This window comes from Argopecten irradians, chromosome 2 (assembly GCF_041381155.1).
Source record: "Argopecten irradians isolate NY chromosome 2, Ai_NY, whole genome shotgun sequence".
Lineage (NCBI taxonomy): Eukaryota > Metazoa > Mollusca > Bivalvia > Pectinida > Pectinidae > Argopecten > Argopecten irradians.
The window spans coordinates 39,805,366-39,818,661 of NC_091135.1; the positions used below are offsets into that span (position 1 = coordinate 39,805,366).

Here is a 13,296-nt window from a genome sequence, read left to right on the forward strand (position 1 = left end):
TGGTAGTGTTACTGTTTGCTACTATAGACCAGTTTTATACTTCAAACTTTAAGCTACACAATATACATTCACAAAATATTACACACATTGGAATTTGTAATCAAGCAAACGACACATAACTAGGGGAAATTCACCCCTCACTCAAATTCCCACTTTACAGTAACTTAATCCATTATGTTACAAATGAAACAATAATCCACCTAAATATGTTCTGAGGGATGGTGTGACTCAAATTGTGCTCTCTAAACAAATAAACATACAGATAAAGTAAATACTCACCGTTCTTTTGTTAATGTCAGTACTGTTTTTGCCTAGGACTAGTTTTAAAACTTCTGGGTTGCCATGTTTAGCTGCCCAATGCACGGCTGTCTGTAAACAACAGAAAATATCTATGAACTCTTTCACCTCTGAAAATACATTTGAACTCTTCTAGTTCAAATGGGACAGTTCATTATGAAATTTCAGGGAAAGCAATGACTTAATTTATTAAATAAATTGATTCTGATCTGATACTTATCATTTCTCTGATTAGTATACTTACATACTGATGTGATCCAATCCAAGTAAGCAGTGAACATGAAACAGATACAAGGTGTCAGCATTGATATTTGAAGGTTCATTAACATAAAAGTATACAAGGCATTTTAATGACATGCTAAAAGAACACTCGCCGTAGCTGGCGGAGTCTAGCTATAGGTGCAGTTACATAGAGGTGGTTACCAACTATCGGTAACTCATTTCATAATGACATAGTACTCTTGGTACATTATGTTTACCATAGACTCTATTTCAAATTATATCAATCATAATGCTTCTCTTATGATATAATATACATTCTGACAAGTACACAGAACATAATTATATGTTTATGGCCAAATAAATTCATTTACAGATATGTCATATTTGTCAGTTATGTTATAGTAACAGAACTTTTTTATACTTACACCCTGGAGATTGAGGAACATGAAAAAAAAAAAATGTATAATACACAAAACAAATGTATAATTTGTCATCAAAAACAACAGTCAAGGGAGATAATAACTTCCTTGTGTTAGACCATTTCATATTCCATGTTTACGTAAGAAAATTACGAGAATCAAGAAATACTTCCAGGTGGTTAGTGCTTCAAAAGCTTAGATATTTGCAGAATTTCTAGCTGTCAAAGATGTTTAAGATATGGATGATTCACAAATCATAGATAAAATTAAGACTACATTTACTTACATTGGTGAAGTCCTTTCCAATGGAACAGGATGCAAAGGAATGGAATTAAAAATAATTAGAAAATTCTTCCATCACAACTAAATAAATGAAGCAAAAAAGGCAAACAGGAAACAGAACATTGACTGAGAAATAAGGAAACACACTTTTATTTTTACATATCCCTGAAATTGATTAAAAACAAAATGTAGAATTAATGTTATAATAGTTTATATAAGTGACATCTTGTGTCAAGTATATAAGTAGTGTTTTGTATTTTGTATTGTAGAACTGACTTACAGTATTCGACCTAATAAGCGATCATGTCCCTATAAGCACCCTCCCCCTTTTTAGGCCTCAATTTCAATTGCCCAGCCATAAATAAAGACCAAAACTGTATAGGTTTGTAATAATTTTATCTTATTAAGCACCTTTTCATTTTTGGCAATTTTTTTAAATGCCCTGGGCGCCTATAAGGTCGAATACCATATTCTGACTGTCACCGAGGCTTACCCTGCATCTGTAATATGATCGTGAGATAAAATGGTTCTCAAATCCTAAACCAGGCTTTATTTTTATTCATTTAAGGCTGAAAGATGAATCTGACATGAAATTAACCAACAAATTCTAGAAATCTGCCCTTCAGATGTTATATACTTACCCTCACCCTGACCAGCTCAGGATTTTTGGAGAGCAGTTTATGCATGGGATGGTAGTCTCCAGTGGCACAGACAACCAACCATTCTCTCTCATGGGGCTCCAGCTGTGAGCATTAGATCAGCATTAAAAAATATTCTGGAGTATCATGGATGTACAGGAATGGTTATAGAATTTTAATCTAATTTTCTACAGACATTGACTCTGCAGTCCAGGGGAGATAATCAACAGTATCTATTACAAATGGATGAATTTTTCAAAAATCATTTACAGAATCTGAGCAGGTTTAAGTTTATTGGACAAAAAAGAAGGACAAAAGCACTGGATTCAAGACACCACTGTACTGTATAAGACAGGCAGATCCTGATGAGTTTACATTGCATGATACAGTCAAGGGGGGGGGGGGATTATTGTTTTCTTGTTTGATACAAATGAAACTTTTTGATTAATTCTCTACACTTGTATACAATATATAAGGGTTCAGAGAGTTTTTGCCAAAACGAAGGATGAGAACAGTGGATTAAGAAAAACTTACTGATGTATAGCCAGAACCGGATGAGTGGGAATCTTCGTCAATATCTCTCTCTCGATCACGTGACTGAAAATAATGATTATCATACAGAATTTAAAAATGTGTAATTCCTAACAGAAAAACACAATTTGCTAGGTTGTATGTACTTTTAGTAAACTGATTATTCTTGATAAAAAAGCATGCTTTTGAAGAAGAAAAAAAAAAGTTTATTGTTAGTGTAACGAGCATGGATATAGGAAAACAAAATCAAATCAAGGATATAATTATGTATCTGTTTGATATTACTGTTAGATAAAACTGCCAAATAAGTATATCCTTAGTAGTTCCAGAGTAAATACCTACACAACACTTAACCTTTAGTTTTTCCTTTATATATATGTAGTATATACAGTAAACTTTTTTTAAATTTTTGATAAACCGTATTTCCTTCCCTCAAAACCTCAAACTAAAATTCAAACAATAAATATCCAAAGACCAAATAATTGTGCATAAAAAATGAACTTTTAAATTATATATATATTATGTTATGTACTACATAAATGCTTTCAGTATAATTCAATTCTGATAATGTGTTCTCTTTTGAAGGTTTTCTTCATCAAATACAAAAGCACAAGAATTTTAATGAAGTTTCAGAATACATTGTAGTTATATTGCTGATGCTTTGATTCTCTTCATGTTCTCAAGGACATACTTTGTCTGATCTATATATGGTCACAACAATTATGGGTTTATCTATTGCTCTAAACATTTAAAGTATTCTACTAACACAAAATGATAAAATATGGCATGCAGCTTATCATGCAGAATAGGTTAAAACCAACAAATCAAGTAAAATTGTTAATATCTCATTAGACTTGGAATTAGAATTTTAAGCAGCCATTTAATTTCAGCCCTGTGATAAATTAAGTTATCAACCATCATGAAGCAAACTGAATACAGCTGTTATTTTGCAAATAGTTTGAACTGTTAATTTTAATGCAAAATATCTTTTTAACTAAAATAGCAAAAAAAAACAAACAGTAATTTTAATGAAGTTATGCTTTCATATACAGCACGCCTCTTTTTAAACTTCAGTTTGCAAACCATACTCTAAATCCTTATATCAGAGATGTATAGTAGAGTCTATCAAAGTTACAAGGATATAGTCCTCCCAATTGAGTGATACCCACATTCTATACCATACACGTAGTAATATAACTATGAATTACTCTATTACCCTTGAAATCCTATGTATCTAAGAACTTTACCTATATGTAAGACAGTTTCTTGAAATGTTAAAGCTTCTTAGTCTATGGTTAATTTTGAAATCAACATGAGCCCTAATACTGTAATCTGACAAACCCCCAGTTAGTATAAAACTGACTCGTATATCTTTCTTTTTATGGTGGCTGATTCGCTGTAACTCTGACTCTGTCTCCATACGATTCAAATGTTTGGCACGGTCCTTGACGCTGATGACAGAGGCATTTACAGCGTCGTCCAAGTCTGTGCTGGAGGCGACCGACTGCTGGGAACCACGAGACACCTGCAAGGTCAAACGGGTACAAAACCGCCCAAAGGTCATAAGTAATCCCAGTACTGATTAATTAATAATGCACAAGTTTCTTAATTGCTTTTAAGACGTATGGTGGACAGTGGACATGGTATACAAACATTTGGGAGGTATATAATGACAAGATGATGTTGATTCTGTGTAATTACTGTACATATGTTACATACATGGCATCAAATCTTTTCTTCATTCTATTAAAGCATCACATCAATAACTCTTAAAGTACAAAAAAATTATGAAAGGCTCTTGGTAAACATCCTCTTTAATAAATAAATTTTCTTTGATTATAATTGAGTATAATTACTATGATTATATATTACAGATAAGCTACATATAAGCCAGCGTACTCCTATGCCATCACTTGTGGCAGATGAAAAGACTTTAACATTATTCCAGTAAGCAAAATATATTTGTCTTTTAACCAAATATCCAAGGTATGTAAACTGTAACAACAGAAGCATTGTGCAGTAATGAGTATGTGCATAATACCACGAACCAGTGCATTGATCACAGGCAGAATGTAAAACATGTGTATGTATATATATATATTGTACTGACTTTTGTTTTGTTGTTGATAATTTTTTGACTTATTAGATTTCTGAAGATTTCAATACTTGTGTTACCACTAGAACATTAGCATTTTAGCCTAAGGTAATTCATAAATGACCTTACTTTTGGGAATTCTAATATTCAATCTTACATATACTATTGATTTTCAAAGCTTTTTTTCATATTTAAATACATGTATACCAAAATCAAATGTATACCAATTTCACAACCATGTATATGAACTGATTTTTTATTAATCTCAACATGAAATACTATCATCAAACATGCATTGAAAACATGAAACATACATGCACGTTGCATACTGAGTAATTTTACACGATATAATGGGGTTTTCATTAAACTAACATTCAAACACACATCATACTCTCCGTACAGTTATTCAAATGACAAGATGCAAATATTATTTGACAGAGGTAACACCGATTTTAACTAATATGGTAAATAACGAGGTAATTTTATTCTAAAAACAAATGTGTATCGGAATGAGTTTGAAAATAGATGATGCAATTCAAGGGCTAAATGGCCAAGTCTGTACTATATTAATGCATCTTTTTTATATGAAATCTGAGTACCTGGACAATCATTATGGAAGCTTAAGTCTAAAAAAGTCATAATATTATGTCTTTGTGAATAAATTACCGTGGATGATGCTGCTGAGGACACTGATATCGTTCCCATACTGGCACTTCCTGTCATACCCATTTCTGGAGTTGTCTCCCTTGAGGTGATATTATTCTCACTCCGTACTTTTGACATTCCACCTCCATCCACATGGTCTGAACTTGCTGGGTTGGCCGCCGGAGGTTCGGAGCGAGCCCGTATATCGTTCCGTGGATCTTGATTTTCATTTGACTTTTCATTTTGCTCTGTAGAGTCAGGTCTGAATTTCTTTTTCAGCACCAAAACCTTTTCACCACGCTATGGAGTAAATACCAGTATCACAGCCAGTGTCGTTTACGAGTTGAATAACTACTTACAGTAAATTGTGTGGGAATAAATTGCTGATAGAGTGAGGCTTTGATATCAATGTGTCATCTTTAAAAAAATCTTAGATAATAGATTATAAATTACATGAAATTTTATTTCAGGCAATTCCAAATTGCCACATCATATTTACAATGAAAAATTCTTCCAACAAAGTTATACCAAAATGGTTATCATAACGTGATATTTTTCACTTACAGATATATATAACAGTCACATCAAATTTGGTTTTGCTTTATTGTTCTATTGGCCATTTTAGAGAGCCAACAACTCACCCCATATTATAATTAGTCCATTATATAAATTACATGTTAAAAACATATATCTATCATTGTCTGGTGAAAGAATGGAATAGGATCAACTCCCCTAATTGAAGAAGAACAGGGTCAGCTTCATGGGAAATTTGTATTTGTAAAACTGAGCCCAGGTATAATATTGAATTTCTGCTGCATATGACATTTACGTCATTAGATGTAGGGCAAGTATTTGCATATGATGTAAAACACACTGAACTTGTAAGAAACCTTTTACAAAACATACTTACATCATCTACTTTGATAGTAGCAAGAGTATTTACAAAGTCTTTAAAATTTTCCCTGTTTTTACCTAAAAAAGAAAAACAAAAAATTATTGCATGTTTCATGCATTTTAGACACAGATACAAACAAAAACTTAGAGATTATACAACTATTTGTAACTTTATAAAGCACTTATCAAGACTGTGAGATTTTTTAATGGCTATGGGACGTTTGATCAATCCTGTTACGACAATTTAAATTATAATCATATTTGTGTATAAAGGCATGTAAATCCTGAAATCCGTGGGCAGCTACATGATTCCATAATTCACAATATATAGATATTGTTTATATAATTATTTCATATGGTTATATATCAAATGAATAAAAATATTAATGTTCCACTTTGTTAAGTTATAATATTGGTTTTACGTGCAATTATTTGTTGGTTTTCACTTTATCCAATCTAAGTTCAATATTCTAATTCAAATTATATACAGTGAAGGTGCAGGTAATTTCTTTTCTTTTTATTTAGATTATTGCAGTGAGACTGGACCGATTTGATTATCAGCTAAGTATCTGTCTCAGTTTAAAATTTCTATAATTGATATAGATGTTTCCATTCTTCTCTCTTGATAGCAAAATAATTAGCTAAAAGAGTTCCAGAATATTTCAGGCAATGTAAAGAAAGAATAGTGTGACTGGTCTATAGGTTTTATCTTTACCCAGATCATCCTTCTAGGGTTTGGAGGTTTTTGAAGGCAAACCATATCATCAATGTTCAAAGGGTTAACATCTGTATTATTCACTCCTAGACTTTGTCATAGTAACAATGAAGGAGACAAAAACTTACCGACTACAGGCCATAAAAGTCTTCATTTGAAGATTACAAGAGTGTCTTCTGTACATTACTAATTACATGTATATAAGATAGCTTATTTATTTTTTTACTGTGGTAAGTATGACTTTTCTCTCTGCGATTTCACATAAAAATAATATGGGAAACAGAAGAATAGTTTTATTCATTCATACATCCTAAAACATTAAGCTATACAATATAATCAGGTCGGGGAAACACACAAACTTGCATATTATACGCAAACTAGAGTATTATACCGCAATTGGAGTATGGATTTGTTACTAAAAATAGATGAAATTGCTTTAAAATTAGCTTTTCCCATAGCACATTTATTTAACAATGAAACATAACAATCAAAGTACTGAAGGTACTGAAGGAGGTGTTATTCAAATTCATGAAAAAGACATGTAATGGTCCCAATTTCAAACCTATATGGTATTTTGTTAATTAAGATAAAGCATAGAACAGCTTCCTCAAAGTTCATTCACATACCGATATTCTCCAATAATCTTAACCGAAAGGAAGTGTTAACGCATTCAAATTATGGCAAACAGCACATCAGGTTTCTTAAGTTAACTGTCACCAGACATATAGACTGACCTTTTCTGCCATCTGTACTCCTCGAAATTACCTCATAACCACGCCCTTTTAAGTCCTTTGTTAAACTCCTTGGATATTTTATACTTTTGTTATTTTTATATATACATTACAAAGATTCATTGTGATTGAAAGAAAAAAACAAGGGTCCAACAGAATGCATTGGTCACTTGCTACCAGGACAAATTTGGATTCACTTAAAATATAAGCATAACACTGGTTAAATACCAGTACTCTTAGCTGTAATATTAACAAGAAGTTGTTACAAATAGCTTATTTGAACCCTATGACTTTGAATAGAGGTCAATGCAACTGATTAAATTATTTGGACATACTTTGAAGCCCTATACTTTGTATTATATTTAATACTACAGTTCTAATAATGTATAAGGTCATCTGAACTAATGACAAGAAGTCAATTAAAAGTAATTCATGTGACCTTTAGTTAAGGTAAAGTTTATTCATTTGAACCTGTTTTGCAGTCATTCATCCCAGCATGTTATAAGCTGGCAGACAGGGCTGTAATTAAGCCTCTTATTTATTGATCATATAGAGATATGTGTATATCTGTTTAGACCTCGTAGTTATATGGTTTTGAGGAAATTTTGTTTAAAGGAAAATGTAATTCAAATGGCCTTGACTTATGACTTCAATATATCCTCACAAGCTATTCATCTAAAAAATATTCTAAATTTATATAGACACTTTAACTAAATGACCATAACAGTTGACCATGAAATCAAACTCACTTACATCACAGATTTTGACAGGACTGGCATCTCAATTTTGAGTGCAAAAAAGAAAAAGGAAAAAAAGGACTATCTAAATCTGATCTTTTTACATACATGTACATATTTTGTTCAGAGAACATCCATGTGAGCTGCAATAGAATAATCTTATACTATGAAATGATGAAATCAAAATAATCAAAGTTAGTGGATGAACAGATATATAGATAGATTTAGACAATTGATAGACAAATAGTACCAGGTATGAAGATATATATAACATTTCATTGATTTATGAAATATACATACCATACCACAAAAAACCCAAAATATCAATGTCCACATGTTTCTTAAAGTTTGTACAGTATACTGTATTTCCTGAATAAATGTATTCAAAAATGTACTTCCTAAAATTTAAAAGAAACGTCAAGAGGCATCCAAGTTTATATGCTGTCAATATATTGATAGAATAAACTAATTTACTTGACTGTCATTAATTAAAATCAAACACGTAAGTACATTTTGCACAAAAGAGCTTAAATTTTTTTAACAGAATGGATATAAATTGATTGTTTTAGTTGTAGCTATTAATTACTGGGCAACTATGTTATGTCAGATATTTGTTGTATTCTCATTATTTAATTTGTACTACATGTATGTTATTTACTTGCATTCGCTTAATACCTTTTAGTTTCTATTGATTAATGTTAATTGTTATGTATACAGTACATTGATTATACTTTACAGTCATGTATAACCATACTTATCAAGGGCTGAATGCTAGTAAATTAGAAATGAACCATTGGCTTATTTTTTTCCAAACTGGAGATTATAGGCCAATATAAGTTGTTAAATATTAAAATCAACACAAAGATATAATTGGTAAAAAATATATATGCAATAATGAAAATAATAATCACTGTATTAGTTATCCATATGAAAGTGTATCTTTCTCTTATGAAAAATATTTATTTTTTTAAATGCACTTCTCAAGTAATATTTGAAAAAAATATTAAAGTGAACAGTCGGGCAAGGATGGCTAAAGTCGGTAAAAATGGTGTGAATGTATCCAGTATAATTTCTTATGAAATGGAAAAATAAAATCTCTCGTCAAAATCTGTCTGCGTACGAAGAAATTAATTTAAAGTATGGAAATTCTAAAACGTCCTCCCGGCTCACTATGTCCGTGGTTACATTTCCACGCAGCCTCGCTTTCAATGCTTTCAACTTTTCTTTACTTTAATGGTCAGAACTGGGAAACTAAGCAGAACTTGACCGTCGTATTAATATGTGAGAACTTTTGGAAGGCCAATGAACGCATTTAGACTGGTTTTCTTTGCCCGACTATTCACTTTAATCAAACAATGACTTGAAATATCAATTTTAATATTGAATCATGATTCCTAAGATGTAAATAGAATAAATTACATGTAACAAGATAAACTACTTGTTTCATTTCATTTCAAGAAACTATTATTTACCTTTTACTGACTCTCATTAAAATACAAATCATAGATATCTTTAATCTAGTAAAAGCAATGTCATTAACTTTAAAAATAATTGATGGAAAAATAATATTATTTCATATAAGCCTACATTGTATTTTATATTTCATTTTATTCCATATTTTATTTTTAATGCCCAAAATATTAATACATATATCTTTTCTGTTTTACATTAATTAATAATACTGTATTTAACTTTTTTGTATTGACCATCTGTACTTAGAGGTATCTCCCGTACAATACTGCATGCGTTGGAGACAGAGCACTCGATTTTCTGTCCCAATGTCTTGATAAAAAAATACAAATATCTGATTAAGCGTAAGTTGACCATTTATGTATTATAATCATTGTAATGGAAAGTTTGATGCATAAAACATGTGTCTGCTTGACCAAGGACGTAGTTACAAATCCTTGGTACACTGTCAAAAGATCGGGGCAATTTCCCCTCAAAATGGTGACCATCATGTATCACATTAAATCAGATATATGTTTTGGTTTTGTTATCGCAAGGATACATACTGCGGAAGTTAGGATTTTGTTTACTTCATCTCGTACTTCAGCTGAAGAAATTTAATATCAGAAACATATATAAATATGTATATATGCTTCTGTTAATATAAACGATCTGATTGAACAGCTACCGTAATGTATGCTACCGTAATGTAAACATTGACTATAACGGTTACAACATTACTGTAGATATTTAATTTTGGAAAAATATTGCAGTATTTACTGTCATGGTCGCAAAACTTAATCTTTCACTAGGCCTAGCATAGCCGCTAGCTTTTTGTAAAACTGAAAAACTTCCGTCGCGCAAGTAGAACGAATACTTGCGATATAAAAACATTTAGGGTACTAATGAAGATGATCTGATTGACTTTGCTAACAATCAAGTTTATTATTTACAATCGGATTCGAAGTTTATAAGAAAATACGTACAATACTAGATCTAGCACTACGTATAACGCTTGTACTAGACACTGGCCGGCTCACTGTTAAAAGTCATTAGATCTAAAATGTAGTCAAATAATTAATATAATAACATATAACATTGGGGGATAATATAACATGATGACCCTTGCTGTTGATAGGACGCAAAACTAAATTAACCAAATCAATTACAGATATGCTAACCCAACTGAGAATGACGCGTGTATATCGATGTATTGAATGAGTGTACTGTAGCCGTGTTATTTATAGACTCGAGTACTGTCACCAAATCCACAGGTAAATTGGTACTGGATGCTACGCTCTGGCCTCCCTCATCCAGCTTAATGAAACTAAATGGCTAGTTAGCTAAACCGATCTATATATCATCAACAATGCGTCTGTATCTACTTAAAAACAAAACAAATATTCTTCAAATTGCATCAACATTCACTTGACTAGTATGTCTTTACATTAGATATTTTAACAAATCTTCATATTTCTAGTAAAATTGCATATGAAACTCCTTATAGATCTAATAATGCTCATTACGTAGGGAACTGCCATGTGTCCCGGCTGCAGGCCGTGTGCAAAAAGTCAAAACACACGTGGGATTTATAAGATGGGTTCTAAAATGTCCTATATTTAGAATATTCAGTAAGTGGTTTGTAATATTATTACAGCAAAACTAACAAGCTACAAGGTTAGTGGAATTTTTAACCGTACTGTTATTTATAATTAGCCATCAGCTTGGATCTGATTACCAACAAAATGTTGCGAGTTCACTCACAATGTAATTATTGCAAGCCAACGTATCTGCTATCTGATTGCTCTTTAAAGTTTGTTAATGATCTCAAACACACTAATAACTTAATATTGTGGCAGTTTTAAGTAACTAGATTATAATATTTTCACCAACTAACATTTTGAAGTCAAGTAAATATTGAAATTACATAACTATGAAGAAATGTATGCACCAGAAGCATTTAACATTGATTAAATGTGTCAGTTTCAGGGAATTTTGGCATTTCATGCTATCCGGTTTGTTTGCTATGCGTACCCAAAATGGCGGACAATGTTTTCGATCGCTACTTTCGTTGTGTGACAGATGGGAAATACCGACAAGAGCAAACTATAAAACGCTTAGAAATGATAGCATTCATGTTATTTAGGAACCTTTGTCATAGATATACAGTAAGTATTCATAAAACCTGTATAGACATCGCTAAAATGTTGTTGCCCGTTAGTCTTCATCCACACACGTGTGCGGGGTGTGGGACATTCAAATGACACGTTTTGTTTTGAACATGGCGTTCTCGCTGTTTCTATGTGTAAACACTTGGCAAAGATGTTCTAAGTTGTCCAATGAAATAAATTTAGTTCTTATACAGAATGATCAGATATATGTTAAGCATCAAACTGATGTGAAACAGTATTTTATTAGCATCTGCAAAGACAAATCGTCACAATCTGGCACAAAAAATGTATGAAATTAGTAGATTTTTTCAGCAAAAAACGTGGGGGCGCCCTTATTAGAGGAGGCGCTCTTAATAGGAAAAATACGGTATTTCAATAACAAAGTCATACTTCAATTGGGCTTTATATACTTAAATACTTATAAATTAAATCTACGCAAGTTTGTGGTTTTCCCCAACCTGATAACGCATTCCTGATTTTCATGCATTCTTATCTAATTTAAACTTGATCTGTATTTGATATGAAAATGTCAAGTTTGAAAATAGAGTTGATGAAAGTAGTTTCCGGTTATAATAATAAAAATGTTTTCAATGAGCTTGACCCTTGGCCAGCTGTTGACATGGGTTGACTGTTGAAGACATTATTCAGACGAATTCCATTTAGTTAGAGTAGTTCGGTTATGATTTGGTGTTAGTTTTAGTCCTTGGATAGCTATTCAAGCTACAAAGTGCATTCAGTGGACCTCATTATATTCATGATCAGTGAATAAAGGCTAAAAAAAGACAAGTCCACTATGTTGAACTTTATGGAAGCTTATAGTGAGCTGGGGGACATTTTCATTATTTGAATACTTACTCTTAAACTGTGGATCATTTAAATCGGACTTGAATCGTGTCACAAGCTCGTGATTTGTCACCTTGTTCCCTTTTTGTACAATAAAATCTCTGACAGCTTCCAAAGTGAACCCGGAAGCTGCCATTTTCAAAATATTCAGTCTCACTGAAACGCTCTAAGCGCAGAATTGACACAGTTTTAAAGTCCGCGTTCTATTAGGGCCATTCGTATTGCTCACTCTAACAGTAGATTTGGACAGAGATTTAAATAGTATGATATTTAAATCTCTGATTTGGACAAATAGTATGAAAATAAGGCGCATGCCTTAGAAATAGTATGATATTTAAATCTCTGATTTGGACAATCTATGAAAATAAGGCGCATGCCTTAGAAATATAGATATAGTCATTTAACTGTAAAAAATACCTGTACAAAAGTATATATAATATGAATTTAAGGCAAAGCCTCAGAAGAGCGCAGCTACATGTAAAAGATTATAATATCATAACTTTATATTGTCTATATTTTTCTACGAGATTAACAATAAAATATTTCACTGACATGCACATACTATCAATAGTTAGAAAGAATTAAAAATAATCCAAATGAAATAGTTCAATATACTTCAATCTTGTT

The 13,296-nt window shown here is 31.7% G+C and overlaps 1 protein-coding gene across 2 annotated transcripts; it reads right to left on the reverse strand.

Moving 5' to 3' along the window:
* Nucleotides 1-279: 279 nt before the first annotated feature.
* LOC138315452 (ankyrin repeat domain-containing protein SOWAHA-like) lies at nucleotides 280-12,882 on the reverse strand. Of its 2 annotated transcripts, none has more exons than XR_011207500.1 (7): nucleotides 12,682-12,882; nucleotides 6,040-6,101; nucleotides 5,151-5,429; nucleotides 2,393-2,455; nucleotides 1,862-1,963; nucleotides 542-1,236; nucleotides 280-369 (listed from the first exon to the last, which is right to left on the reverse strand). XR_011207500.1 is itself a non-coding variant. In XM_069256491.1 (7 exons), the coding sequence occupies exons 1-7, from the start codon at nucleotides 12,803-12,805 to the stop codon at nucleotides 1,186-1,188; spliced, it is 843 nt and encodes a 280-aa protein (XP_069112592.1). In that variant the 5' UTR covers nucleotides 12,806-12,856; the 3' UTR covers nucleotides 1,093-1,185. The 2 variants fall into 2 exon arrangements, 1 of the variants encoding a protein (XP_069112592.1); XM_069256491.1 differs by lacking the exon at nucleotides 280-369 and adding an exon at nucleotides 3,753-3,914 and having other exon boundaries at nucleotides 1,093-1,236; nucleotides 12,682-12,856.
* Between the last annotated feature and the right edge of the window lie 414 nt (nucleotides 12,883-13,296).